The sequence below is a fragment of the Caloenas nicobarica genome, chromosome 8, assembly GCF_036013445.1.
Source record: "Caloenas nicobarica isolate bCalNic1 chromosome 8, bCalNic1.hap1, whole genome shotgun sequence".
NCBI lineage: Eukaryota > Metazoa > Chordata > Aves > Columbiformes > Columbidae > Caloenas > Caloenas nicobarica.
This window is the reverse complement of record NC_088252.1, coordinates 9,212,594-9,239,578: the sequence shown is the minus strand read 5'-3', so window position 1 is coordinate 9,239,578 and position 26,985 is coordinate 9,212,594. Positions and strand designations below refer to the sequence as shown.

General features: G+C 38.7%; 1 protein-coding gene across 1 annotated transcript in view; it reads left to right on the top strand.

The window, feature by feature from the left end:
- Positions 1–22,969, top strand: part of SLC25A36 (solute carrier family 25 member 36) — a 34,303-nt gene extending 11,334 nt beyond the window's left edge. Inside the window, exons 3-7 of the mRNA XM_065639835.1 lie at positions 2,999–3,076; positions 5,608–5,708; positions 13,109–13,175; positions 15,703–15,992; positions 16,738–22,969. Of these exons, the coding sequence (XP_065495907.1) occupies positions 2,999–3,076; positions 5,608–5,708; positions 13,109–13,175; positions 15,703–15,992; positions 16,738–16,931 (730 nt within the window). The 3' untranslated portion in view covers positions 16,932–22,969. The remainder of the gene's footprint in view (positions 1–2,998; positions 3,077–5,607; positions 5,709–13,108; positions 13,176–15,702; positions 15,993–16,737) is intronic.
- Positions 22,970–26,985: the final 4,016 nt, after the last annotated feature.

Genomic DNA, 26,985 nt, shown 5'->3' with positions numbered 1-26,985 from the left:
AGACTCAGACCAGCTGTCTTCTTTCCCTGGTTAATCACTGAGTAGTTTGTAGAGAGGCCCTTCTGGCAGTTGCAGTGTAGGATTTAGGCTTAATCTAGTCAGGATTTGCTTAAATGGAGGTTGTACCCTAATAGCTTCTTGAATAGAAGATAGATCCTATTGTGGAAGGTTTGATTCAGAGCCTTTTTATGTGTAAGAATCTGATGGGTGAATGTGTTAGGAACAGGTATGGGGGAAGGAAGAGCTTATATTGTGACAAGGAAAGAGCTCCACCCAAAACACTTTGGTTACGAATTTATCTTCTGTTTAGAAATGTACCTGAATAAATAGGAGGAACAGATATTTGTTTCATGTGCCCCTCTGCTAGAAAAGCCCGCTATGCTTTAAACTCATTCCTAAAACTTAAGAAAACCTAAAATAACTTTGTCTTCCCAGGAAGCAAGTTCAGACAGAGGTAGTCTGTGATGAACTTCATTGGTGTTTGGTTTTTGTTTTGTTTGTTTTTTAAATTCTGCTTCTTAGACATGCTGCTTATTTATGATACAAGAATGTGTGTCTTCTGCTGCTTTTGTTTGTTGCTTAGATGTGTTTTCTTCCAGGACAGTATCAAACAATTGAGATGCCAAGTAACTTTTCTGGGTTTAAGGTTCTTTAGATACAGTAAATATGAAAAAACCCCAAACAACGTGGCAATAGACTGTGACTATAAAATACATAGGTGCGGGACATAATAATTCTTGGTTAAGGGACCAGGGCTGTTTAGTGCAGAAGTCACACTTTATCCCTCTGTTATTCTCAATGCCTTTACTGTCACTTGATATTTTTCTGACTCTGGTGTCAGGGTTTGGTTGTCTCTCCTCACACCAAATTCAATGCAGTGCTCCAAGGCTCACAATGCTAAGTCTAAAAGCAGGGCAAACCTGGCAAATTATGTCAGAATTTCAGTTAACTGATTGCTGTGGAATCACTTCTGCATTGTAAGCACTACAGAGGTGACTTCAAAGGCATCTCTGTCAGGAAACAAGCTCAAAAGAATGGGTACAGGTGGCTGCATTCTCTGGCAACAAAAGCAAATTCCCTTATTCTTAAATATCAGTGGTGTGTATCATATTGCGAATGCCTCTCATAACTAACTTTGCTGAGTTTGAACCTGAGGTCTTGATAACGGCAATCTGACCGGCTTCCCAATGTGAACTTCCTCATGTGACAGGAGCAGGTCAGCTGAGGCCATGTGGGGCATTTCTGCTGCTCTTCCAACCATGGATTTGCCACTTCTTTCAATAAACAGTGCAGGCTCTGAGATCTGGTATTTAATGCAAAAATGTTGTGTCATATTTTCAGTGTAGGCTCTGGAGCTCCTCCAGCTGGTGTCTGTGAATGCGATGAGTGTCAGTCAATACAATCCTGTCTGTTGCAACCTCTCTTTAACTCTTTGTTCTGTCAAGTCTTGGGACACTATAGATCCAGAGGAAACAAATGGACCTGGTACCCTTCACTCTTGAGTTTCTCTTCAGACACTGAGGTTTCTGCTGCTTTGTATACATGTTTGTTATATGTGCATATATACATGTGTGTAATGCATGCTGTTGTGGTGGTAGTGATATTTTAGTAGTATTTTAAGTGGACACAGATCATGTTAATTAGGTTCAGCTTTGCTGTAATCTGATGCCGTGCACATGCTGAGCTCTGGAACACGGTAAGATTTTTTTTGAACATTCCATAAGCATTAGAAATGCTTTCAGGATGACAGTCTAAGTAATTTGTATTTCCAGAGTGCTTTTGAGTATGTGATCAATCAATTATTGCTGTGGAGCAATGCTACCCACACAGTGAAATCCTATCTAATTGTTATGGACATGAAGATAAGATGTTGCTAGACACAATATATACCAGCATTTGTAAATAGTGGTGCAGAACCACCATTTTATTTTTGCTTACTGAAAACGAAGGTAAACTTTCAGTTTGATTTAGCAGCAGAACTGTAGTGGTGGGAATCTGAATAGGTTTGGAATCTCTTTCAGTGCTATAGATGGCTTTCACCTGTTTGTTCTGATAGTAAATGCTAAACAAATGAGATGTTTGTACAAGGGTAGTTTGCTTTTGAGTAATTGACTTGCCATTAACCTGCATCTCTCTTTGAAGAAGAAATATACAGAACTATGTGTGTATTGGCCAGTGTTTCTAAATCAATAAGCACAGAGTTCTGTTTTGCAAGACCTAGTGAAGTAGTTAAGGATTATAATCTGGTTCTAAAGCAATTGCTAGAGCAATTTGCAGTGATGGGATGCACATAGTCCTTGTTTCTCCTCCCATATCCTACCATACTTGTTTAAATACTGTGTCTTATTAGCATCTATATTGTTGGACAGATTTATTTCTCTAAAACTGAATATTAATGGATATCCTCTTACTGTGCCAGTGCATCTTGCCGCATAATGGTTTTCAACCTGGGCGTGACAGGAGCTGACGTCTTCCTGAGCTGCTCTCTGAAGGCAGAGGACTTTCTGTAACTGAACCTTCATAAGTCCCTCACCTTCTCCTCTCTTGCTCTTCACTCATCTTTCCCACACAAAAAAGTTCCCAAACATTGGGAACTAAAGGGTGATGAAAGGAATGTAGAATAGAAACAAATATTTTTGTTTCCTGAACAATCTACAATCTAGAGGAATGTAAACATTTCCATGTGTAGTGTTTTCTCCCTGATAAAAGGACACTTCAGCTTTCTAATGATGCATAGCTCCATGTATGTGTGTGTTCCTAGATTTGGAGTAAGTCTGTGGTGACATCACATGGCTTTACTTCTGTATTTAGTTCCTGGATTTCCATGGTATGTCAAGCAATAATGGAAATCTATTTTGTGCTGATTCTAGGAAATGACTTGTCGGTTATTATGGAAGTTTTACACAGAGTAAGGCTTAAAATCATGTACTTATGGTGCTCAGTGTGTTCCTTACTTTTGATGTGAATGTTACAGTATTACCACTTTTTTGTTTTCTAGGATGATCTTGCAAAAGGAAGGTCCTCGCTCTCTGTTCAGAGGCCTGGGTCCTAATTTAGTAGGTGTTGCTCCTTCCAGGTAAATACAAACATGTACAGTAGATGAAATAGTTTTGATGAAATCTAAGTTGCTGTACATTCATTAAGGGATTTAAGGTTTATTTGAAGTGAATTTTACATCTGTAGTTGTAATTTGTGTGAATTTTACATCTGGAGTAATTTTGTTGTCTGAAAAACTGATCTACTCATATACTCCACAGCTCCAGTGCCACATCCCTGCACCAACTGTTCCAGCATTTACTAGCCTATATGCTACTATAATAGAATTTACTATTGTGCACTATCCTTTATGCAGAGTTTTGTCCATTTAAGAAGGAAAACACTTATGGAATTGCACATGTAAACAAGTTTGTACCTTTGAGAATACACAGGTAGATTTAGCTCTTGGTTAATCTGTCATCTTCAGGAAGCAATTGTGTGACTGTAGCCTCAAAATAGTGGATCTTGAATTCTGGTAGAGCACAGACCCTGTCCCCTGCAGTAGGAAGCCTGTTCTGAAACTTCAAAAAGGGCAAGGCTGGGTAGGGTTACATACGGCCAGCTGTCCCAGAGGAAGCAGAGCCAGCAGCGGGTGCACTCCAGAGCATTCTGGGGCAGTGTCAGAAAGCGCAGTGGCCGGGGCTGTAAATCCGCTGTGCTCGGTGGTGTTGCTGCTCTCAGCTGCTCCACATCAGCAGACACTCCAGCTGCTCGGCTGGTGCTGCTGGTCAGAGTGATGGGCGGGTTATGCCAGGGTTTGAATTGATCCTTAAGTACAAGTGTTAGCCTAAGTTCAGTCCAAAAATAGAACACCTAAGGAAGAGTACAGAAACAAAGTTGCGTAAAGCTAATATTGCCACTTAATTGTGGGTGAGGCCGTATTTGTTTTCTGACCCAGTTTTATTCCCTTCTGTTTAAGAAAAGAGTCTTTTATGCAGAGGGAATATATTCCACAAAGGTTTTATTCTTCCTTTGACTTAGTGCCGTGCTTTTGTTTATTATTTTTGGTCTGAAGAGAAGACGTTCTTGTCTCCTGCATGCCCAGTGGGAAAGTATCTTAACTGTTCTGGTTTAAGATCTTTGGATTCTTCTGGAAAATTGTATTAAACTGGACTTCCCATTCAGCACTGATCTGTCTTCTACTTAGATCTGACCGGCGAGGAGGTGTTCTGTAGATCCTCTACATAAATAAGAAAAAAACATAATCCAGGAATTGGAATAGTTTTATTTTAGCAGATTTTTTTTTTAGGGAATTGGGAATACTTGAGGTATTTTGTGATCATTAACTTAATATCGCTGTTTGGAGAAGCTGAAGTAATGCTGGTAGCTTTCGTTGTTTTTGACACCTGTGAGTTGTTAGCATTTACCTGAAGAGCCTTTTGTTTGATAGTCCAGTCTGGTCTGAATGTTCAACATTTGTTAATTTAACAGCAATTTTTATACAGTAATGGATTCCATTTTATAAGCGACTATCCTCAATGAAAAATATCTTCACTTGCAAAACTCCATTTCAGTAAATTTTATGATAAATCTTATAATTACCTTCCTCCCATAGGTGAAATACTTAGCTCGTTTCCTTCCTCTCCCCCATGCTAAAAATGTCAATTTGATATAATATGTGACATGTTAAAAATAAGCACATCCTCATTCCCCTCTGGCTGACTCTGTCTTCATCCAGTACTTCATCTCAATTAAGCATTAGCTAAGTGGGTTTAACAGCAGCTCTTTGTTTAAATAAGCTGTAGAGAAGCATGTTTCATAACACATCCAGTATACTTCACTGAGTTCAGATTCCATTTTAGAAATGACACCTATGAAGCAAGCACTTTCTTTTTTTATAGTAAAGAAAAACATGTTTTTGCAGCTAATGAGGTTAATGTTCTGTTCATGAAAACATGCATGTTCATTTTTTCTCTTGTAGAGGAGTGTCTGTAAGTTAAAAAAAAACCCACAACTGAGTTACAACCTTAAATTTGTGAATTTAATGTTTAGTTTAAACTGTGCTTAAAAATAAGTTTTTAGCTTTAACAAGTGAAAACAAGCAATTTTCTTAATATATTGCATTGGAACACTAACTTTTATGTCTCGCTTTGCTTTGATACTAGCCCACAAACTTGAATATAGTACAAGTTTACACATTTTTGTAGTGCAGAGAAGATCTGTGTCTATTCTAAGTACAGAACTAAAGAAACAAAATGCGAATCCCAGGTTCACAGCTGTTCTAGCATTTAAAATAGAAATATTTATAACTACAAGTTATAAAGTGTAACTACAAGTTATTTGTATTTACATCTTAAATGCTAGAATATTATAGATATGAAGTGTGCTGTTTGGCTTAAAACCTACATACTTGATAGTTCTTGTGAAATTATAATGCTATTGAAATGAGTTTAGGTCCATTAGAACAAATTTGATATGTTAATAAAGAAATACCACTTTTCACTAGTAGTTTTTTACTGAGGAAGTAAGACTTGAACCAAGATCATTTTGAGTTAGTGAAGTTAATGGCACTGCTTATAGGGATATCAACACATAAAATGTAACACAACTTGGATTTGGTTCTAATTTTAGAGCGATATACTTTGCTGCATACTCAAACTGCAAGGAGAAGTTGAACAGTATTTTCAATCCAGATTCTACCCAGGTACACATGGTTTCAGCTGGTGTGGCAGGTAAGGATCTGTAACTTTTTAGCTTCATTCTGGAGTCATCTACAAATGAGAGGTGGCAATAAATGTGGAAAAAACCCAGAAAATGTTCAGTGATTGAATGATCTCTTTTGGTAGTGGTTACCTTCTTTGGCCTTTTGTTAAACAAGCTATCTAGAGAATATGTGCGTGAAACTTTACACTTGGTGTTAATGAAGATCTTTAACTGTGTGTGTGCACAGTCTTTTCTAGGAAAACTTGCATGCCTGCTTTTTCAATTGAAGATTTGTGAAATGTAAAATGAAAACTTTTGAAATAGTAACTTTTTGCCTTGCAAGCTATAAACAATGCTGTTTGCACTGGACCCTGGTTTAATGCTTCTTTATTTTTTTAACATCAATTTGTGTATCTGATGTAGTTTTGTCTTTCTGAAATATGCCTACCGATATTTGTATAAATTATATGTAACACTCCCCCCTCCTTTGTTCAAATACAATTGTGTTAAGTTTGCTCTACCACTAAAGTGATGTAGAAGAGCAGACTTCTGTAGTTTTCTTATGTTTTCATCTCTGGAAATGAATTTGTTTTATATCTGCAGTGTAACTTGGGTGTATTTTAGCAGCTACCAATATTTGTTGCTTGATTTGTATGTTTGTGCTTTGGGATCACTAACAAGGGGAGTTAAAGGCAACTGAGCCAAGTTATGGCCACGACCTGTGCTGGGGAAATCAAAACTTGGGCTGGCAGCACTTTACCTGTTGTTGCCTGTGTCTTTCCTATACAAAAACAATGTTAAAGTTTTTTTCTGTATGGACCATAAACACTTCACAGATGACTTCTGACAAATATATGGTAGCCTGTTGAAGAGTTTAATTCCTGTCAAACTTTACAACCAGTGTATATAATGTGAGTACGAGCAATCTCAATGGACTGTCAAAGGTGATGTCAGAATAACAGATAGGATAAGTTTTCTATTTAATACTTGCTAATGATCTGATACAAGTAAATTGTTATATAGCATGGAAAACTTAAGTGACATTAGCTTTATATTTAAATAATACTCTAATGCTTCTCTCTGGCACATGAGAAATGTGATGGCAGTTTTAAATCTTAGAGATGTAAGGAGAGCCGCTTTATCTTAAATGAGTAGAATAAGGGGCTCAGATGATGCAGTATTTTTATCACCTGGAAATGTGTGTTTTGTTTGTAGGTGAACAGCATGGGGAATGGAATGGAAGGGGATTTCATGAAAAGTTCATCCTAATCAGTTAATTGCTCCAAGATAAATGAATTGTCTTCAGCTCTTTGTCAAGGGGATAAACTGTCTTTAAATTTGGGTGGAGGGAAGTGTGGGTGATAGAAACAGGTCTGTCCTCAGGTGAAGACTATTTGAGTAACTGATGCAGTGCTGCAGGCAAACAAAGGTTCCTTATCTTTTGAAGTGACTGCCCTCATTCTGTAATCAAAAGCACGTTTATGGAGATGTGCTGTAGTGAGTTTTCCCAAGTGCTTGCAGACACAGACTGTGGTTCGTCAGGGAGTTCTGTATCTGCTTATTAACCTGCTTCCCTTCCAGAAGGTTGGAATTGTGCATTTGTACTTACATCTGCAGGAGACTGGGGTAAATGTATTTGAGCCTTAGTTACTGTTCGCCTTTTTTACATTTGTATACAAGTTTTAATATTGAACAACTTTTGTGGCTCTTTCTCACACTTACCTAGCTCTGCAGTTGTATTTCTAAACCACATATAGCCGGTGAAACGGAATGCTCAATCCAGGTCAGAACTTACTTTCTCTTGAAATGTCTTGGCGCTGTATCCTACAGACGTTCTCTGGAAGGCCTTTAAAAGAGGGTCCTTTGACAAACAATTTCTCAATACTCAGTCCTGGTGGTATTCTGATTTATACAAAAAGGATGGTAGTTAAAATTAACAGTACTTTCTTGGAACATGCTAACTTTGTTTTTGTAATTCTAATATATTTCAGAAAATGCACTTAAACCAGCTATTAACAGTTTTACCTGCAAGGTTTGTATTGCTGTATGATGCGAATCACCTTAAGGAAATGGCAAAAGAACAGGATCAAACATGAGCTCTTAATTGGCTGGCTTAAACAGGTTAACACAGAAGATGACTGTAATACTTGCTTTGGAACTTAAGATTTTGAAATGGGCAAGGTGGATAAACACTTCTAATATTTAGCAAAAAATAATCAGTATTGGTGTTTTTTCTTTTGCAGCTGCCATTGGTTTCAGTAAGGATTTGAGTAACTCAGTCTTAAATGAGGGGAGTGTTTTTAGTTTGGATATGGCCTTTCTGTTACATAAAGTCTTAATAGCTAATGAGCATGAGGTGGTGTTTGCACTTAAAAAGCTTCTCCTGTAGGTTACAAAATACAATAATTAAAAAATCTGTAACTCACTGTTTTATGAAAATACTGTAAATAGTGAATTTTAGTCAACTTTAAATACTGTTGACTTGTATCGTGTTAAGTATTTCAGGCTAGGCTGATATTGTTGTTAAACAAAGGTTATTCTATGCACATGGCATTCTTGGGAGTGAGAAGCTGAGGTATGGTATTTTAAGCATTTTTGGGTTCAGGCCTGATTCTTCCTTCTCAAGATAAAACATATATTTTTTTGTTTTATTAAGATTCTTTTAGTAAGTTTGTTTTACCCCAAGGAGGATGAATTATGCTACATAATAGTAACTGATGCCTTATGCAATTAGAATTTAATGTTCTCTTGCTATATGTGCTAGCTTCCAGCATTATAATTCATGTCACCTTCATACCTAAAATACCTGTGTATTGACATGAAGAAGTACTGGGCAATCTTTTTTGCTCACTACTTGGCATATTACATGGTTCTGTTTTTGCAAACTTGGACAGTGAATGCATCTGAAGCATACTAGAAGAATGAGAGCGTTTGCTTGTGTGAAGATAGTTTATCTCTGTACATTTCAAACGTGGGCTAAATTCTCAGATTCGCTATAAACTCTGCCTTCTTATTGCACTTACGCAACCTCTTCTGCCACAGAGTAATAAAAGCTGTGGAGAACGGAATGAGATACTCGATTCCAGTCTGGCTTTCTGATTTGCCTTTTGAATGATTCACAACCTCGTTCAGACAACATGGTTGCAGATCTGCTGCAAAACTACCTTGTATGCTATTGCTGTTCTTTCTAGAACTCTGCTGGTGAACCAATACAAATGTAGATTATTATTTTTTATTAATTAAAAAAAAATGGGACTACATTATTACTTAGAGATTCCGTACTTTTGTACCTTTTTAGTAGTATCAAATAAAATGAATATTTAGTTCATTGATTACTGATATTAGAAAGTTTGATTTCATAAGGCATCTATTTTGCTTTTTCAGTCTTAAGACATGGCTAGCTTTTTTGAATGATGTTTTGAGAGGGAATGGGGAAGGAGGAGGGTTCACTTGTAAATTTGACATATGGGTAAGTATTTGGAGATGTAAATTTGAACTGCTGCAAATGAGCAGAAATTTCAGTACTCAGTGCATTTCACACAACTATTTTAATATCTGTGGCCTGTTCTGATGATTTTTCTTTCTTTTTTCCTAAACTTTTACCTGAAAAGAGTTAGATCTCACAATAACTAATTCACAAATCCTTCCAATGGGATTCGATTTGTACACATGTGTCTGATGAGGTCACTGCTTGTTGTTATGATACAGAAAAGCCTGTGTCTATTTTAGGCATTTACTGTACATTTCTCCCGTGAAAAGAGTGAGATCGTGTCATCTCATGCTCCCCATCCGCAGGTCACTTCCTGCAGAAATATGGACTAACTTAAACCTCGTGAGTACTGAACTGAGCGTCTCTTGCAGCCTCTAGTGTAAGAACCACACATTGGGTTTTGTAATATCTATTAAATAAACAACATAAGGGGAATTAACTTTCATTATCTTGAACTCGGATGATGTGCATTGTGCAAAGACATCATTTCTCCTTAACTCTGTTAACAGAGTTTGTTTGGGTTTTTTTCTGGGCACTTCAGGGAAAGGTGAAAAATACTTTCACTGATAGCTGCTGCTTTACTTAGCTCTGGCTAATTGGAAGTCCCTACTGGGTTAAACAAAACCTTTAGGGTTTTTTTTTTTTTTTGTGTCCCAGAGCTGCCTTTAAAATGCTGCAGCTGATAGTCTGTATTGTCACATTATTTCAAAGGCCTCTTTTCTGTTTCTTTTTTAATATGTTTATAATCTCCTTTCTGTCTTTTTCTGTTTTCTCTTTTGATTTGTTTTTATTTTACTACTTTGGATTTTTAATTCAGCATTCCATATTCACATGCGTCTGTATGAATTACATTGGCTTACAGATTAAAAAAAAATCCTAACCTTTGAAATATGATGCATAATAGGAATACCTGGGATCTTACCTGTCAGTAGCTGGTATAGCTGAAAAAGTAGATTGAGGTAATTCTTTCCATCTGAAACTGGGTTGCAATTTTGTAGAAGAAAATAAGACTTGGGAAAGTACAGGAGTTTCTGGAGATGCCAAATTGATCTACACTTCTAATGAATCCATAATTATTATTGAGGATACAACACATAGATAAGCATTTTAAAGCATTATAAAGTTCACTGAGACTTCTAAAAAGAAAAAAAAGGCAAAAGGAAACAATTGATAGAGCATCATAGAAGTTGTTGAAAGTCTTCCACCTTTGTTTTTTTAACAAGTACTTTTGCTACAGATTTTCTGCCTTTAAAAGGAGCTTATCAAAGATCCCAAGTGGGATGTTTCTTTTTTTGGAGTGCTTTCCTTGGTGTCAGCATCACTCAACTCTTAATTTTTCTTCTTCCACTAACTATATTTACTACATTACCTTTAAGAATTGAGCTGTAGTTGTTTCATCTTGAAGCCTGAATTATTGAAGACTCTTTGATTTGAAAGCTTTGATTGGAACTTGTCACACCATTTAGTGCTTTTGACAGCCCTAGGGAAAAAAAAATTGGCTCTGTCGCTAAGTGTCCGATCCTACTGTGTTTTATCATGTGCAGAGCGACCCAGGGAGTTTAAGTTGAGGCAGAAGGGGCTGTGTCCTGCCCTGGCAGCCTCCAGGGTCTCCTCCTCCCAGTGTCACCACAGTCCCCACTGCCACTGGGGCTCTGCTGCTGGTCTCACCCGTGACATTCCTGTTCCAGATTTAGGAGATAGAGAGACCTTTTTTGGGGGATTGACTAGGAAGGAGAGAAGGCTGAGCAGGTAATGCTGTAACATGCAGTCTAGCAGTAAGAAAATTGCAAAGCATGCAACTAAAATAGGAATGCAAAGAGATTTTTTTGGTCTTGTTCACTTGTAGTTAATAACTAGGATACACTTAAGAACTAATTTTGGTTTTTAGAGGGAAGTCCGTCCTTGAAAATGTGTTGGTATGGGGAAGTCAGTAACTTTTCCCCACCTTACGTCAAAGCCTTTGTTGCAGTCCTGTGCATTTCTAGTGCCTTTCACTGCACTACAGATGTGGAAAGATTTTGATTTGAAGTAAAAGAAAGTTAAAGCTTTCTTAGTGCCAGTATAAAGAAATAAAAAAATGCAAGAACAAGGTTTCCTTTCAGTTTAGTTCAATCCAGGATCAAGTGTTGTTGGAATCAGCGGACTTTCTGTGGCATTAAGTGACAGGTCAGAAGGGCTCAGGCTAGTTGAACTACACGACCTTTTTTGCAGATGCATTCTGTCTTAAAAACATCCCTTGCCTTGTTACAGCACAGTAGTTCACTGATGCTTTGAGTTTTTACATAGTTATTTACCTACATGAAATGCAGATATGAAACACTTCTGGCTTGTTAGGATTTCATGCCAGCTTATGGAGGGCTATATATGTACCTAGCTATATCAAAAAATGAGTAGTAGTGTATCAAAAAAAAGCCAACACCAAACCTTTATAATCTACCACAGGAACTGATTAGTTAAGAGGTTTGAGTCAATTTTAAATTCTATTTAATCTAACAATTAAGCTGAAATCTGTAATGTGGTTTTACTATTTTGGCACAGAAATATAGCTAAATCTTAGTAGCTGCTAAACCTTGTAGTTTGTCTTTAGAACTGTAACTGAAAATCATAATGACCTATTTAAGATTTTGGGGGTGGGGTTAGAACAAACCTTAAAACAGTTAAGATCCCCTGGCATTTCTCTGAGTATTGCAGTCATTTGTGTGCAATGTAAATGTAGATTGTGATTAAACAGAAGTAACATGTATGCAAGCAGTTCTGCTAAATAGATATAAGCTGTTAATGATCTCCATAAACAAGCTTATCAATAGCCTGTTTGTTGTATAAGTATCGTGCACCAGAATGCACTGAACAAGGTAACTCTGTGTTGCTTTCCCACCCCCCAGTCCATTCCCTTGCAGGAGGGCAGCATGTGTTTGTAGTGATATATAAGTGATGTGTGTCACTTAGCAAGTGTCTAAATTTGTCATCTCTTGCCTGGCCATGTTCCAGCTCTTCCCTTTTCCTCTTCTCTCATGCAGACATGACACCTCATTAATGGTGCATGTGTGGTATTACAACTCTAGATGGTTTTTATTTTGCCTTTTTTTTTTTTTCCAGAGCTGTCTTTCACTCTGCTCTTCTTATCTCCACAGTTGTGTGGAAGTAAGAGTGATTCTTAATACTTTTCTTTATTTTTTTTTTAATTTGTTTCCTTCTCTCTTTTTCTTTTTCTTTAGTGGACTGAAAATCTTAAAGCTATAACTCTTTGCCCTTACGCAAGCCTGACTAGTTGCCGAATGTCTGGATAGTTAGAAGCCATACTATTTACTTTAACAATTTAAAACCTCATGTTTGTAAAAGTACTCCTAGGCCAACCAACAATCTCTGCTTTGAATACTAAATAAAACATTAGCACTCAAATTTAACTGCTCTTTATAGTTCAGTATTAAAAGGTCTCTTAACTTACAGTAATACATGCCTTTTAACTGCACCAAAAGTAGTATTCAGTCTGCATGCTTTTAAACTCGGATTGTATTTCAGGTGGCATATTAAATTGACACAATGTTTTATAGCATCTCAAATTGCTACAGCTTTATCTGCAATGCATTCTTATTGACATGTTTGCCAAATTGGCTAATATTAGTGTAGCTAGCTTTGCTGTCCTGTGGTGTTGGTATGATTAGATAGGTAGGGAAATGTACACAATTGGGCTTACTTTATATGTGATGTCTCTTGCTAAGAATCAAACTTAGTCAATATTGATGCAAAATTTAAAAAATAAGCTAAATGTTTATTGGCTTTATGGATTCACGAAATATCAGTGAAGGGCTACAATGGGTGCTTCCTAAAGATCAGCATAGTCCGAGTTTTTGCATCCACTGTACCTTTGTGGGTTTCAAACTTAGATGCGGTTGCTCTTGCGATACTATCACGTCTAACTTTTCTTTTTAAATATTTCAGGTTTTACTGCGATCACAACAACTAATCCCATTTGGCTAGTCAAGACACGATTACAGCTTGATGCAAGGTATAGTGACCATGGGTAATCTAACTGCTGTAATAAGATTTTGCTTAAATGTTGTAAATCTGTTCTGCATCCCAAAATGGAATGATTCTTTAAATATCCAACACTTCGAATTGGAAAGTTGATGCTGATCTATCTCCAGGTTACACTCCTTTTTCTCTATTTAATAATCTCTGTGTTCTGAGGCATGCTTGAGACACTAGAGTAGACTGACCATCAAATTTTGAATGAACTCCAAGGTTAACGGTCTCATTAAAATCATGTTCTACCATCCATATGCTTGCATTTTCCTTCAGTAATACGTTCTCTTTGTTTTTAGCCGTTGAGCTAAAAATTCCTGAAATAAGGATTTAAGTTTTTAGCAAAACTTTAGAAAAATGCCTGAAACATCCTGCATTTCATTTTTACATACGAACTGTAACCTGTAAAAAGGGGAAGACTGTTTTCATGGATCAGAACACAGGAATTGTCCTAAAGCCAGACAGTCAACAGAAGTTGTTTGGACTTATTACTGAATCTATTACAGAAACTGTTTATTACTACAAAACTTGTAATCAAGTAGAGTTTTATGCAAATAGCGAGGAAGAAAAACTTTTATACTCCTATCCATTTAAAACCATAGGGAGAGGCTGATATGATGCAAGTGTCTCAATGCAACTGTCTCGTTCATTTTATAGACTTTCTTGCCGAAAACTTAGCACGCAATATAAAATCATTTCTTCAGCCACGTATTCCTATTTTGGAGATGTGTTGGACTTCCTGTATAAAGTGCATGTTAACATTTTTCCTCTTAGCAGGCATATTAGCAGCTGCAAGGTGACCATAGTAAGTATATTCCAGAGCTAGTTTTACTGCGAGGAATTTTTTTTTGTGGTGCAATAGCGCGATTGGGGTGATAATACCATAACTGCTTCCAGGGGGATTTTAGTGCTTATGTGCAACCCGATGGCATCTTCTGCCTCTGCTTGTTTATCACTGATTAGTCAGTTTAATTGCTTAAACTATAGGGCTTTAAGGAAATTAAGGAGAATGATGGATTACTTGTGCACAATTATTTCTGTACATTATATCAAACACATTGTTCATGTGGGAGACCTGAAGAAGGATCTTCTAACTTTGGGTAGGACACTGCAATTACATGGGCTAGCCTAGCACATACTGCAGCCTCAGTTGTGATTAGAGGCACAAAACCGCTTGGCCTGTGGGATTATCCTGGCCCGAGCTTGTTTCTGTTTGAGTTCTCAAATTCCTCTGATCCCAGTAAGGGCTGCAGGAGGCACGTAGGTTCTTTCCAAAGTGAAATTGCTTTGGCCTTTGAGATAGACCTACAAGATGCACCTTGAGCATCAGAAGAACAAGCTCTTACAGCACAATGTGTCTGTGCCCCTGTCCAGGGGACTGGGGTCCCTCTGGGGCTGCAGCTGTAGGTCCCGCTGCCCTTCTCACCAGTTCTTTGCCTCTTTTCTCTCGCCTGCTAGCAAATCAATGCCAGCTGCTGAGTTCTCTGCCACCTAGTGTACTGGAGATCCAATCCGCAGCCATGTGTGCCCACTCTTTCTCTTAATTGCGCTTGGTACCTTGTTTCATTTGTCTGGCACTGCAGGTTCAAACTGTTGGGACTTAAATTCTGCTGTCGAGTGTCTCATCATACTACTTACGTAATAGCTGCTGCCTGTCTGTCTTTTGGCAGTATCTGTATGAATGACCATAACTTCTTAAAAGGTTATTTGCTCTTTTATTCTGTGACTTGTTCCTTTGGGAGACCTCTGCTGGCGGAATCCGCATGCTTCAAGTGCCTGCCCTCACTGCTGCGGTGAGGCAGATTTTATTCAGTGTTGTAATGGTTTTGCATAGCTGTGTACAGCGTGCTAAGTATTTCAATATGCACAACTCAATTCAGTAAGCAAGCTAAAAAGAGGAATAAGATTTTATTTCCCAAATACTGCTTGGTACAGTCGTGTCTAATGACCACTTTCCTTGACATCTGCAGTGATTTAGTTGAATCAAATCAAAGAAGTCTGTGTTGTATTGGTTGGTATGATCCCTTTGAATATGCCAGTTGTTTGCTGATAGCTGTGATGCTGCAAGGCCTGCTGTTTGAACTCTTAGCCACTGAAATTACCGTTCTATGCAGCTGTTTATTTGAGGCAAAATTTAGAGAAAATCCAGTCTTATTATACAGAAGAAAATGGTCATTTTTCATATGAGTCACTGACACTGACAGTTCATTTGGGTGTCTGTTTTCAAGCAATTTAGTCCTTTATTCTGTAAAGCTCGGGGAGGCCTAGAGCTGTCCAACTTGCCTATGCAATATGTGACGTTTGGCTTGGATTCAGTGTAATGCTTTACCTGTGGTTAGTGCTGAAGGCCTTTGAGACTTTCAAGTTCTTAAATGTATCTGAATTGGAGCCCCTCTGCACCAGTGTGAAATGTTTCCGAAGTCCTCTTGTCACTCAAGCAAAACTGTTGTTATTATTTTCTAGTTTCAGGTTGCACCAGATTGATGTCTGTCTTGTTCTCTCCTTTTTAGAAATCGTGGAGAAAGGCGAATGAGTGCTTTTGAATGTGTCCGAAAAGTTTATCGATCAGATGGTATTAAAGGCTTTTACAGAGGAATGTCGGCATCTTATGCAGGCATATCTGAGACTGTTATTCATTTTGTTATTTATGAGAGTATTAAGAGAGAACTCCTGGAGTATAAGACTGCTTCTGCCATGGACAATGAGGATGAATCGGCAAAAGAAGCTTCGGACTTTGTTGGAATGATGATGGCTGCTGCCACTTCCAAAACTTGTGCAACATCAATAGCATATCCCCATGGTAAGTGGGGCACGTACAGCTGAGAGCCTGAATACAACTGATCAAAGGGAGCGTTTTCAGTGATATTTCTAGCAGGCTTTGGCTCACTTGCTCGTCAGGAACTATTTCTTTGCCTAAAGTTTCTCACATCAGATTCATCCAGTCAACATGAATATAGTGTTCAGAAATAGAAGTATTTTTAAGAGTATATCTAGCACAGGCCCTTCTTAGGCAATGTTTATTTTTTTCCAAAGGATTTGCCAGGGTATGGCCCAAAATATGTAAGGAAAAGGTCTTTTTTCACTTGGAGTCTCTCTGTATACTCAGCAATTGCACATAATTTGCCAGGAAGTTCTTATCCCCCTTCTAGGAAAACAGGCTGTCTAGTTTGATTTTCAGTTGCACTCAATTTTCCCGCAAAGTAGTTGTGTATACATTAAGTTTGTTAATGGATTGAGTACTTCATTAGTGGCAACTTCCAAGCTAAAACATAAGCCCAAACAGTCCTATTCTGGATTTTAACTAAGAAATGAACTTTCCTTGCTTAGCTAGATAGGCAATACTGCCAAAAATTTAATGTTTTGTTCTTACACAAACTTGGTTTGCTTCTCTGTTTTCCATCTTCCTCTTTTTTTAAAGGAGTTTTTCTGAGCCTGAGTCCTTGGAGAGGGGGAAAGGTGGCATTTTAATGTAAAATCACTGATTGGTTCCTGGGAACAATAATGAAAAGTGGTGAACATAACCGCTGTGGTTTTTCTTTGTACAGAGGTTGTACGAACAAGACTAAGAGAAGAGGGAACAAAATACAGATCTTTCTTCCAGACATTATCTTTGCTCGTGCGAGAAGAAGGGTATGGATGCCTTTACCGAGGTTTAACTACACATCTGGTCAGACAGATTCCAAACACAGCTATCATGATGTCAACGTATGAAGCAGTAGTCTACTTGCTCGACGGATAGCAGCGTGACAAGGCTTCCTAGAAGAAAGTAGAAGACTGAGACTGGAGTGGACCACTGAATGTCAATGCCAATGTGGTGGGCAAAAGGAAAGTTGTATCAGGAACATGCAGCTATGGACAAAACAGAAGGTTGATTGTGGGCAACTATGAATGATTTTATGCCTTATTGTATGGTCTCTTGGCAATGTGACAAATGGGAGCTGCCCAGCAGAGAATGCCTTTATACATCTCTTAATTCAAAATTGTTACTTTGTTTTTGTCTGTTAATCTAGACAAGGTCATTCAGTCATCTTCAGAGACCTGATGGGTGAGGTAGGGGGGTAAAATATATTCTTGGGCAGCCTTATTCACTTGTTAGTGATTGCTCTCAACTACATCCTTTTTGTTTTACTGCCCAGTAACCTGTTGGAAGAATGAAGACAGTACTTTCATACCTTTTCATACCTGAAACTTTGATTCAGTTGTTCTCAAGATTTGTAGAGAGACTGAGGCAGTAGTCAGTGTGTAGAGTTCTCCATGTTTTACCTCAAGACAAAATGTGGTGCAGGACCCAGAACAGTTATTTCTTTGCTACAAGAGATGATACTTGGTTTGGGGTGCTTTTCGAAGTTTGAGCGGTGGTGTAGGTTAGTGAGAGAGGATATGATTGTTGAACTCTTCAGGTTATCAATCTGTTAATATTGGTGTACGTGAATTTCTAGTTCTGCTGCATCAACCTTTTCTGGAACTTTCCTTCCGTAGGTGAGACCTATGAAACATTCTCCCTATAGCATTGATTTTCTTGCCAATCTGTCAGGTCCCTCACATAGCTAAGTAAAAACTTTCTGAATGTGAATTCATAACCTTTTAAAGGATTCTTAATGTGATGAGAAATCTCAACTAGTCCAGCCTATAATTTGTGAAGACAAGATTCACTCAAATAGTTTCATGCTACCTAAGACCAAGCTGTATTACCCTAAAATGTCAGGCAAATCCTGACTTGGATTACCAGTATCTATGTGGGAGTGCAGGGGGAGAACACATCACCATGGCTAAGGCAACCAGAAAGCAGAAAACAGTTGAAGTTGTGATAGATCTTTCCAGTGCAGACAGCCTCCGCGCAGAATGATGGAGGAAATTGTGATTGAGATTTCTCGTAAGCGTTCCCCTTGTAACTGTTGTGTCACTTCTCCCAACTTGAGCCTGTGTACTGAACTGCAGCTGATAGTGTAACCTTGTTCTCCAAAGTGTCTGAATATTCAGGCATTGTTTTTGTTGTTCTATAAGCCAATTGCAAAGCAATGCATTGCATTCAGCAGTGAGGCTTAGCTAGTTTTTTCTGCAATAATTGACAGGGTTTTCCAAAAACATACAGCTGGAGCATCAAAACCAGAAGCTTAATGTTTCAAGAGGTTGTACAGCTTTCCAAACAGGTATCTTTTATCTGTAGCTTGAGTACTTCTCAGTCTGCATCCATGATCCTTCTGAGGAAGATGATAATTATAAATTGGGGGCAATAGCTTTCTACAGATAAATGTTGCCGCACTGGTGCGGACAGAACTGTGCTATCAGCTCTTCCAGTGTGGTACTTCAGTCCACTCAAACTGGGCATTGTGTGCAATGGCTTTACTTTATGAATGGCTCCTTATGCACTTTGCGGCCGCCTTCCGGCCTATGACTTTTCTTCCTCTTACTGGTTATCCGTAGTTGAACTGTGTTCAAAACATGCAGTTTGGTTTTAAACAAAGCATGTGGTTTGATTTCTGTGTAAGCTGTGCAGGATAAAACATTTTATGCTGTAGATCCATAGCATCTCTGTTGCAGTTGTTCTGTAGGCTGGCTGTAAAAGCTTGAAGCTTACAGAACAATCTGTCTGGGTTTTTCTCATTTGCGTTTGTTTATTTTGACCCTTGTCATGTTCTCCACACAGCGTCAGACTATTCGAGTATTTCTGTAACTGTACTAATTGCTCATCCTTCTAAAAGCTGCCTATAGTGTCTACTGCAACCTTGCAGTGGAGGCTTAGCTTTATTGGCTTCCTTCGCCTTGGAAAACCTTACCTTAGCTTTTTAAAGACAGAGAGGTGTGGTCTGTGATAGGACCAAAGGTGAACTTGATTGTTTTAAAGAAACGAGGGGAGTGCATAAATGCATGTTCTAAAGTGGTGTTTTTCTAGTCATGTCTCTAGGAAAAGTCTGGAATATAAATGACTTTGACCTAAGTCTTGCTGTGATGCCATTGTTCAGATAACAGGGTGCAATTTCTGTTCTGTACGAAGTGGATTACTCTTCAGGCTACCCAGATTATTCAGTCATAACCAAAATTAAAATTGGCAAAGACAATATTCAGCTTTGAATACAATTAACACTTGTATTAGCTTAGGCTTCATGAGAGTTGCCCTCCTCTGTTTATCGTATACATTCTCCCTTGGTTATATGTTCATCTTCCATTAATTCACTGGTACCGTGTGTGCACCTTGGTTGAGAATTCACAAGTAGGGAATATTAACAAGGACAATTGAATATGGGAGACAACAGCTAAAACCAGACAATCGTCTTATTATTCTGACTTTTTAATGGGTGTTTAAGCAATGTTTTAAACTTCAGGGGTGATCTTTTTGGCTTGCTTTACATAACAAAACATAAACCCAAAATTTCTTGGGATTTTTTTGTTGTTTTTAATCTAGCAGTACACACAAAGTTACCTCTGAAATATTTCCCAAAGATCTTTATTTATGTAGTTTTCTTGATATTTATTATAAAAACTCAAAGGGAGTAAGATGCTACATTCAGTAATGTCATCAACTACAGAACTGAAAGGAGCGCGTTTAAACTTTGTTGTAACTTAGATGGTCGTCTTGAAGTCTATTTGAATGTAGTGTATTTGTCACACCTTTGTGTGCTAGAGGCAAAGGAGTTGCATGTCTCAGTTGTTAATTAGTTTTTTCGTATTTCCCTTGCCTACATGAAACTTTGGTGTTATCCCAAGCTGTTAATTTGCTTCGGGAGCCGCTGTGAGGCTGCAGGTTCCTGAGCAGTCAGGAGGTGGCACTGGAGCCGAGGGGACCAGGCGGGCTCCGGGTGTCACCGACTGGCTGTGGCGCGCTGGGGGACATGGCAAGGTGGCCCGAGATTTGAAAGCCATTAAAAAAAAAAAAAAAAAAATTTGCGGAATGCAGTCACATTTCTCAGCCCCTCTATTACCCATTTGGTCCCTGTAGAGCAGTGTGAAACCAGGAGTTGTGTGTTGCTGAGGGCGGAGCCCTCAGACTGATAGATCTGTTTGTATCTGAATTGCTGATCTGCTGGCCTATGTTGTTTTAAGTAGGTTTATGCTAGGGATTTCTGGAGTTTTTTGGGGTTTTTTTAACTGTAACTGAAACATCAGCCTGTCCACTTGTATATTGATATTGCCTCTGTCTAGTTCCCTGTTTACTTAATGCACTCCGTATATTTCTTTTCTGATTGAGGTGTTTGTTAATGAGTTTCTGCTATTCTGTTTTTGTTCTTAAAATGACATTTGTAACATTCCTCAGACTGTAGCATTTTAAAAGAATGCTTCCAGAGACAAAACATTGGAGAGCCTTTATAAATGTTGCTTCCTGTTTAAATTTGGAAAACAAGCTGACCACTGAAGTGTGCCTAGGTAAATGTACCGCTTTCTTCAACTTTCTGTCTGTTAAGACTCAGTTATGTAAGTTTTCAGTTCTTCTATTTAAGTGAGTCTGCCTACCCTGCATATGTGAACATAATGATGCCCTCGGAGTCATAGCTAAACGCTCACAGGTGACAGCTGGAGAACACTTCAGTGCTCGCGTGAGGTTTGCTATTATTCTTGCGTACACGTAGTAAACTATGTGCATTTACTCTGTATTTATATTGTTTTTTGTTTGGATTGCTTTAAACTTCAAAGCAAATTAAAATGATGTGCTTCTATTCAAATGCTGCCTTCTGTGCTAAACTGTACACTACTTTTAACCTTTTAATTTTTCTATTATTCATATATACCAGTGCCTGGACAATTGTGATTAAAAATGAGCAATTCATTAGGAGATGCCAGTGAATCATTTTACCTTGTGCCATGTAATGTATCTGTGTTGTACCTGTAATATGTTCCCTTTGGAGGAGTTTGTGGCTGACTTAAACTAGTTGGGTGTGTTCTTGCAGTTGGATTTGAATGCTGTTACTGCTGCAGAACTAAGTATTACTGTCTGTCAGCTGAGAAATCAGTAACTGGTGATCAGAGAACTTGTATCCATTTAAAGTGCCAGCTAGCACAGACCACGGCTGACAAAAATGAAGGGCAGTAATTCCTTAAAATGTTCAGACCTAATTGCATGTGCAGTTATAACCAAATCCTTGAATCTGAAACATTAGACACTTTTTCTCTTAACAGTAGGCGTTTGATCTGAAGTCTGAGGATATTCTGCAAATGTGTACGTAGGTGTTTTTTGGCGATTGTGTGCTGCGTTTTTCCCCCTCTCTCTGTTCTGGAATCGAATCCTTTGCAGCCTTTGATATGGGGCCAGGCTTGATGTCTCCGATTTGTTGTTTGTGGTTTTTGGGTGTTTTTGAGCTATTCAGAGCTATTTCAAATCTTGCATTAAAACAGCACATCTCTGGGTTTTTGGTTTTTGATTGCTTGTTTTCAGTAGGTGTTAATGCAAATTGACCCACCTTGCTCTGCTTCTGAGACTTTCTAACTTTGAGGCCAGCCAGACTTACAAGTGATCAGTCTTCTGGAACCAGTACAGGCAACCAGTGTGTTTATCCCTGCCCTATCTGAAATTATGCCCGTAACTGACATAATTGTGTCTGTAATTGATCTTTAACTCTCCGAAAGAGGCACATTGGCAGGGCAGAGCTCAGGTGAAGCGTTTGGAGATGTTTTGACAGTCATGCTGCTTTACAACCCCTCCTGTGGAGATTGCCCTGGACAAAATGCATATATATAAAATAAAGGTGTATTTGAAGTCCTAATTGGGTTATGGCATGGCATTAATGCAGTAGTGTAGCCTGACATAGGTGCAACCTAAAAGCATGTGAGGTTTACCATTGACCTCTTTCACAAAATAACGCCCTTAAATTTGATAATACCCTTAACACTACAATGAAAAGGTACTTCCGAAGGCAAGTACTCTGCTCACCTTCTATGTGTTGTTGCCAGCCAGTGTGCTTTGTGCAGACTCAGAACATAATTCTCTTCTTGCACAGCTTCTGTCAATGGCAGGAAACACCAGGGCAGGAATCTAATTCTCATGAGCAAATTGATGCAAAAAAGGAAAAAAAAAAAAAAGTTGAGCTGTGGAAGATACATTGGAGAGGAGGAGTGTCTGTTTTTGTAGATGGAATATTTCAGGGGATGCTCTTAATGGTTTCACTGATGCAGAGATCCTTGTTAATGAGAGAATTGTGTGAAGCTAACTAGAAGCTTTCAAAGACAAGCTCCAGATGGTGAAACCTACTGCTAATTCTGGGTAGACTTCTACCCAAGGGAATGTTTCCTCACTTAACTCCGGCTGCTTAGAAGTCGGTAGCTTTTCCTAATCCTGTTTCTGCAGCAGACCCTTGGAATAGGACTGAGGATGTAAATGTTGAATTATCTGGGGCATAAACAAAATTCAAAGCAGTCTGTTCTGAGACTCGATCATTCATCTGAAATTCTGAAAATAGGTATGCGATGTGCAAGTGTGGCAGAAAATATTTAAAGGATTCTGTTAATTTAGGACTGTCACTATATAATTAGAATTTAGATAATGTAGAACAAGTATTGAAAAGCAAAACAAATGAGGAAACTACAAGCTTGCGTGCCCATAGCAAGCAGAGCTCTAAGTACATTCCACTCCTGCAAAGTATGTTATAGATATAAAGGTACCTGGACAGTAAACAAGAATTGATGATGTTAAAATAAGCTGATGGTTATTTCTGATCATCTGTATTTTGGATGAAGTAAATGCAGGAGATCCAGTCCATGATTTTTTTTTTTTTGTGGAACTATGTGATATGGAGCCACAAAGGAAATTTCTAGGTAATTCCAACGTGGGTAAGATCTTAGCTAGAGGGAAAGTGTTTTGTATTGGGAACTGTTGGATTGGTGGTGGATACTACAAGTACTTGATGACCTCTGAAGACTTTTTGCAAGAACTGGTCTTGGTGTTGTATTTATTATGCCTGTCATTGGTTTTGGCAGAAAGACTTGGGCTACATCAGGGTGATTTGTGGGTAATAAATTTGAGACAATTTGCAGTACACTTAAGTTTTCAATGATTTTTTTTTTTTTAAATAAGCGAAGTAAGATTAAATAACAGTGCAAAATAACTATTCAGTCAGTTATAAAAATACTAATGAGAATTTTTGCTTTAGGCCAGGAGCGTTGCTTCCTTGGCTGGAACGGAGAGAAGACAACTCCGGGTATAGTCTGTTCAACAATGATTGTTACCCATTTAAAAAAAAAAAAAAGTAGAAGTTCCAGGATGCTAAAGGGAAGCATAAACAGCACGATATGTACAAATCTTGAGCTGGCTTAATTTGGGGTACATGCAGAGCTTTAGTTCATCACAGCTATAATAAAGAGAAGGTTGTAAAAAATGATGAGGGACAGAAATGTTTGTATTCTGTCAGAGCCTAAAACCGTGTAGCTTAACCTTGATAGGATCTGAAAATGGATATGGTGGTTTTACATATTTAAAAAAAAAAAAAAGTACTGTGGGTGAAAGTATTAAGTTACAAGACCTAGTGCTACAAGAGGAAGAACTATTTGCTGGCTGTTATTTTATCTAGCCTGAATGTAAGAAAGCTTTTAATGATCAGTGCAAAACAGTCTTATATAGCGAGAGTAGGAAGGGAGGCAGCTCTTCAGAGTGCCTGAACAGCCTGGGAAGGGGATGCCAGGATCTGGTGACCTGCAGCAGCACAGACCTAAATGGTCTCCTCTGTGTGTTTCATAGGGAATAGGGTCTCTGTTTATGATGGAGTTAATCACTCTGTGCCTGTGGGGTGCACGAGGCTTGTTTCAGGAGGTTTTATAGAAAAGACGAACTAGGATTCCTGCTCCCTCAGAATCAACCAATCCCAGTAAATTGTCTTTGCAACATCCCCCTTCATATGTATATCTTTAAGCAGTTTATCACTTTAACTGAACAAAATAATGTATTTTGTTGCTGATCTGAATTTTTCCTGGTCCTATGCTACATATTGCTTTTCTGCAAGCATTATATTGTTGTCAGTGCCTGAGGAATGGCACTGTTGTATGCTAAGGTATTAGGCAAGAATACTTTGCCTTCTCATGGAGCATGCAAGGACTCGAGGAGATTCCTGGTGCAGATCTGTGTGAGCTGACCTAAACTGGGACTGAAATTTGCCAGTTCTTATACTAATGAATAATTTTATCCTTGTTTGTTTCTTCCCGCTACATCTAGTTGCGTTGGTTCCCAGTCCCCACTACAGTTCAGTGAGTTCATACAGTATGTTCCAAACTAATCTTTCTTAACTGATCAGTTAAATACAGTTCACCTAACTATCAGTATGTCCACTTTTCCATTTCTCTTAGTATTGATTACTGTTTTGACTTAAAATAAATGTTAAAGGGAACGTCTTTGTGGGTTGATTCACCCTGGTGCATTCCTGTTGCATACAGTTATTTTCCTCTAGTTTCCCAGGGAAAGGCTTTTGTGGATGTAAAATGGATTGTGACAAACATGCCACATCCACTTTAGAAACAGCCATCCCTGTCTGTGAGGTCCAGCCATCAGCATCGTTCTGTGCTCACTCAGATTAGGCTTTGGCTAAAGGTAAAATGAGCGAGTGTTGCAGCAACAGGTACGGAAGGAAAATCCAGCACTTCCAAGGGGACATCTAACTCGTCCTGTATGCAGTCTGTATGGGCAGTGAGGGCAAGTTTTGCATTAAGGAAGGATTTGGGAATATTGAGTGGGGGTGTTTTAAATATTTCAAAGGAACTTGGTGAGAAGTTGTCCTTTCCTAGTCACAGCTTAAGAATTTCTCTGGGAGGCATAAAAATCTGGAAGATCTGAGAGCAGGAGTAAGTAGTGTCCTTGCCATAACAAGAAGAAACGTGTAAAAGTAGACTGGAAGGAATCAGAAGGCAATGCATGATTGGTTCTATTTTTATCATTTTCATGATCTGCAGTTAGATGTGTAACGATATTTTTTAAATAATGGAAAAAGTCCCCTTTGCCAGCAATTCCCACCTAAGGGAATAAAGCTTTCCAAGTACAGCTTTGCAGGATTTCTCTCCCAGTTTGGCTGTGTCACATTCTTTGATGAAGGTAATAGCACGAATACTTTTCAGGGCCACACTTGGCTTTGTGCCATCTTTGGCTCCTCCACATCTCCAGAAGAATATTCAACAGAAGCATCTCTGTGGACTCCGCCTGTGCTCCTCTAAAGAGACCAGTTCTCGTAGGACTGTTCAATTTTCCCTCAGGAGAGACTTTGGCTAAAACAAGTATCAGTGAGAGCCTTGTGGATAAGATACTGAAGGGAGAGCACAGCTCTTGAGAGAAAATCCTCTCCAGTTTCTCTAGTTTATCCTTTGGATAGAAAAAGATAGTGAATGCTGAAACAAACAAACAAAAACACAAAAAAACCCAAACCAAAACAAACCAACCACCTCTGTCCTTACTAAGAAACCCCAGTAAGTGTGAATCTCTTCCCAGAGGTGGGACATTCTGCAAGGAATTCTGTGGGAAGTCCCAGTGGATTTCCCTGGGCATTACCTGGTTTTGGCCATATCCAGGAGTAAGGTCTTCTGGGGAAAAAGTTGGGGTTTCCTTCCTCATCCTCTAGAAATAGCTAAAGATGTGTATCCTGTTGTTATACCTTTTGCTGTCCACAAATACTGTTGTCTACAGAAAATTCTTACTAATGTGCAAATAACTTTTTTTTTTCCTCTGGCTGCTAAAGGCAGGCAAGCAGAATTTGTTTCTAAGTTGGTAAGTTTTCATGATCGTTGTTGGGTGCTTGCATTCTGTCATTCCTTGAGGTATTTGTTTCCTTTCTGTCTTTTCTGACATGTAGCTATCAGTAAAAGTTTACGGAGTTTATATTACCTTGCTCTGCCACTACAAATGTTTCCTGGCCTCTGCAGTGATTGAATGACTTGCAAGTTGTTTTGGAGAGCTCCAGCTGGATTTGTGCTGGATACATTTAAAGACTTGGGAATATGGTTTGAATTACTAGAAACCAGAATGATCTATTATCATGCACACATTTTCCTAAGAGACTAGTTGAGGGAAAATACTGAAAAATGACAGCCATCCAGCTATGCTTGTAGGGTGGTCCAATGTTATTCCCTAATTCATTCAGGTAATAGACAAAGATTTAAAATGCTTTCTTTGCAGTACTAAAAAAATCACAAAACCAGTACAAAAAATATTGACCTTTCCCCACGAGACAGAAGAATATCTGCCCTAGTCCCTAACTGTTATAGACCAAGGAGGCTATTGCTAAAACTTTATAGCTTGAATGTAAATGGAATATTACCTCTCGAGCAACAGCAGCTCAGAGCTGTTAAAACCACACACACTGCAATGCCTTAACCACACAGGGCTAAACCAGTTTGAGCTTGCAGTTCCCCATAGCTCAGTTCAGCCAGAACTGTACTTCCTTCCCATCACCTTTCCCAGGGTACGAAATTGTTTCCATATGGCAGGGCAGGGACACGAGGGGTCCTCAGACATGATGAGATATTTCTGTGGGGCAGCATTTTGGTAATTCTCAAGTTTGGAGCTTTTTCCTTGAGCTGTCACTTGCCCTTCTCCCCTCTCCTTGGAAAGGTGTGCAGAATTAACTCAGGAGGAATGGGATTTTTAGAGATGACAGACATAAGACACTGAAAGTAAGAAAGTATGAGGATTTTGGCTTACTGGAAAAGACCAAAAGACACGACCACACTCCCTTCCCAAGTACCTCAAGAAAGACAAATCTGTGAGAAACTTGGAGCTTTATTCCTCCCTAGCTATGAAAGACACCTCTCATTATTCAAATGGAGAGTTGGCAACATGTGGTGCCAGTACCCACCAAGCTTCCTGTTTGTTCCTGAAGTTGAAATAACAT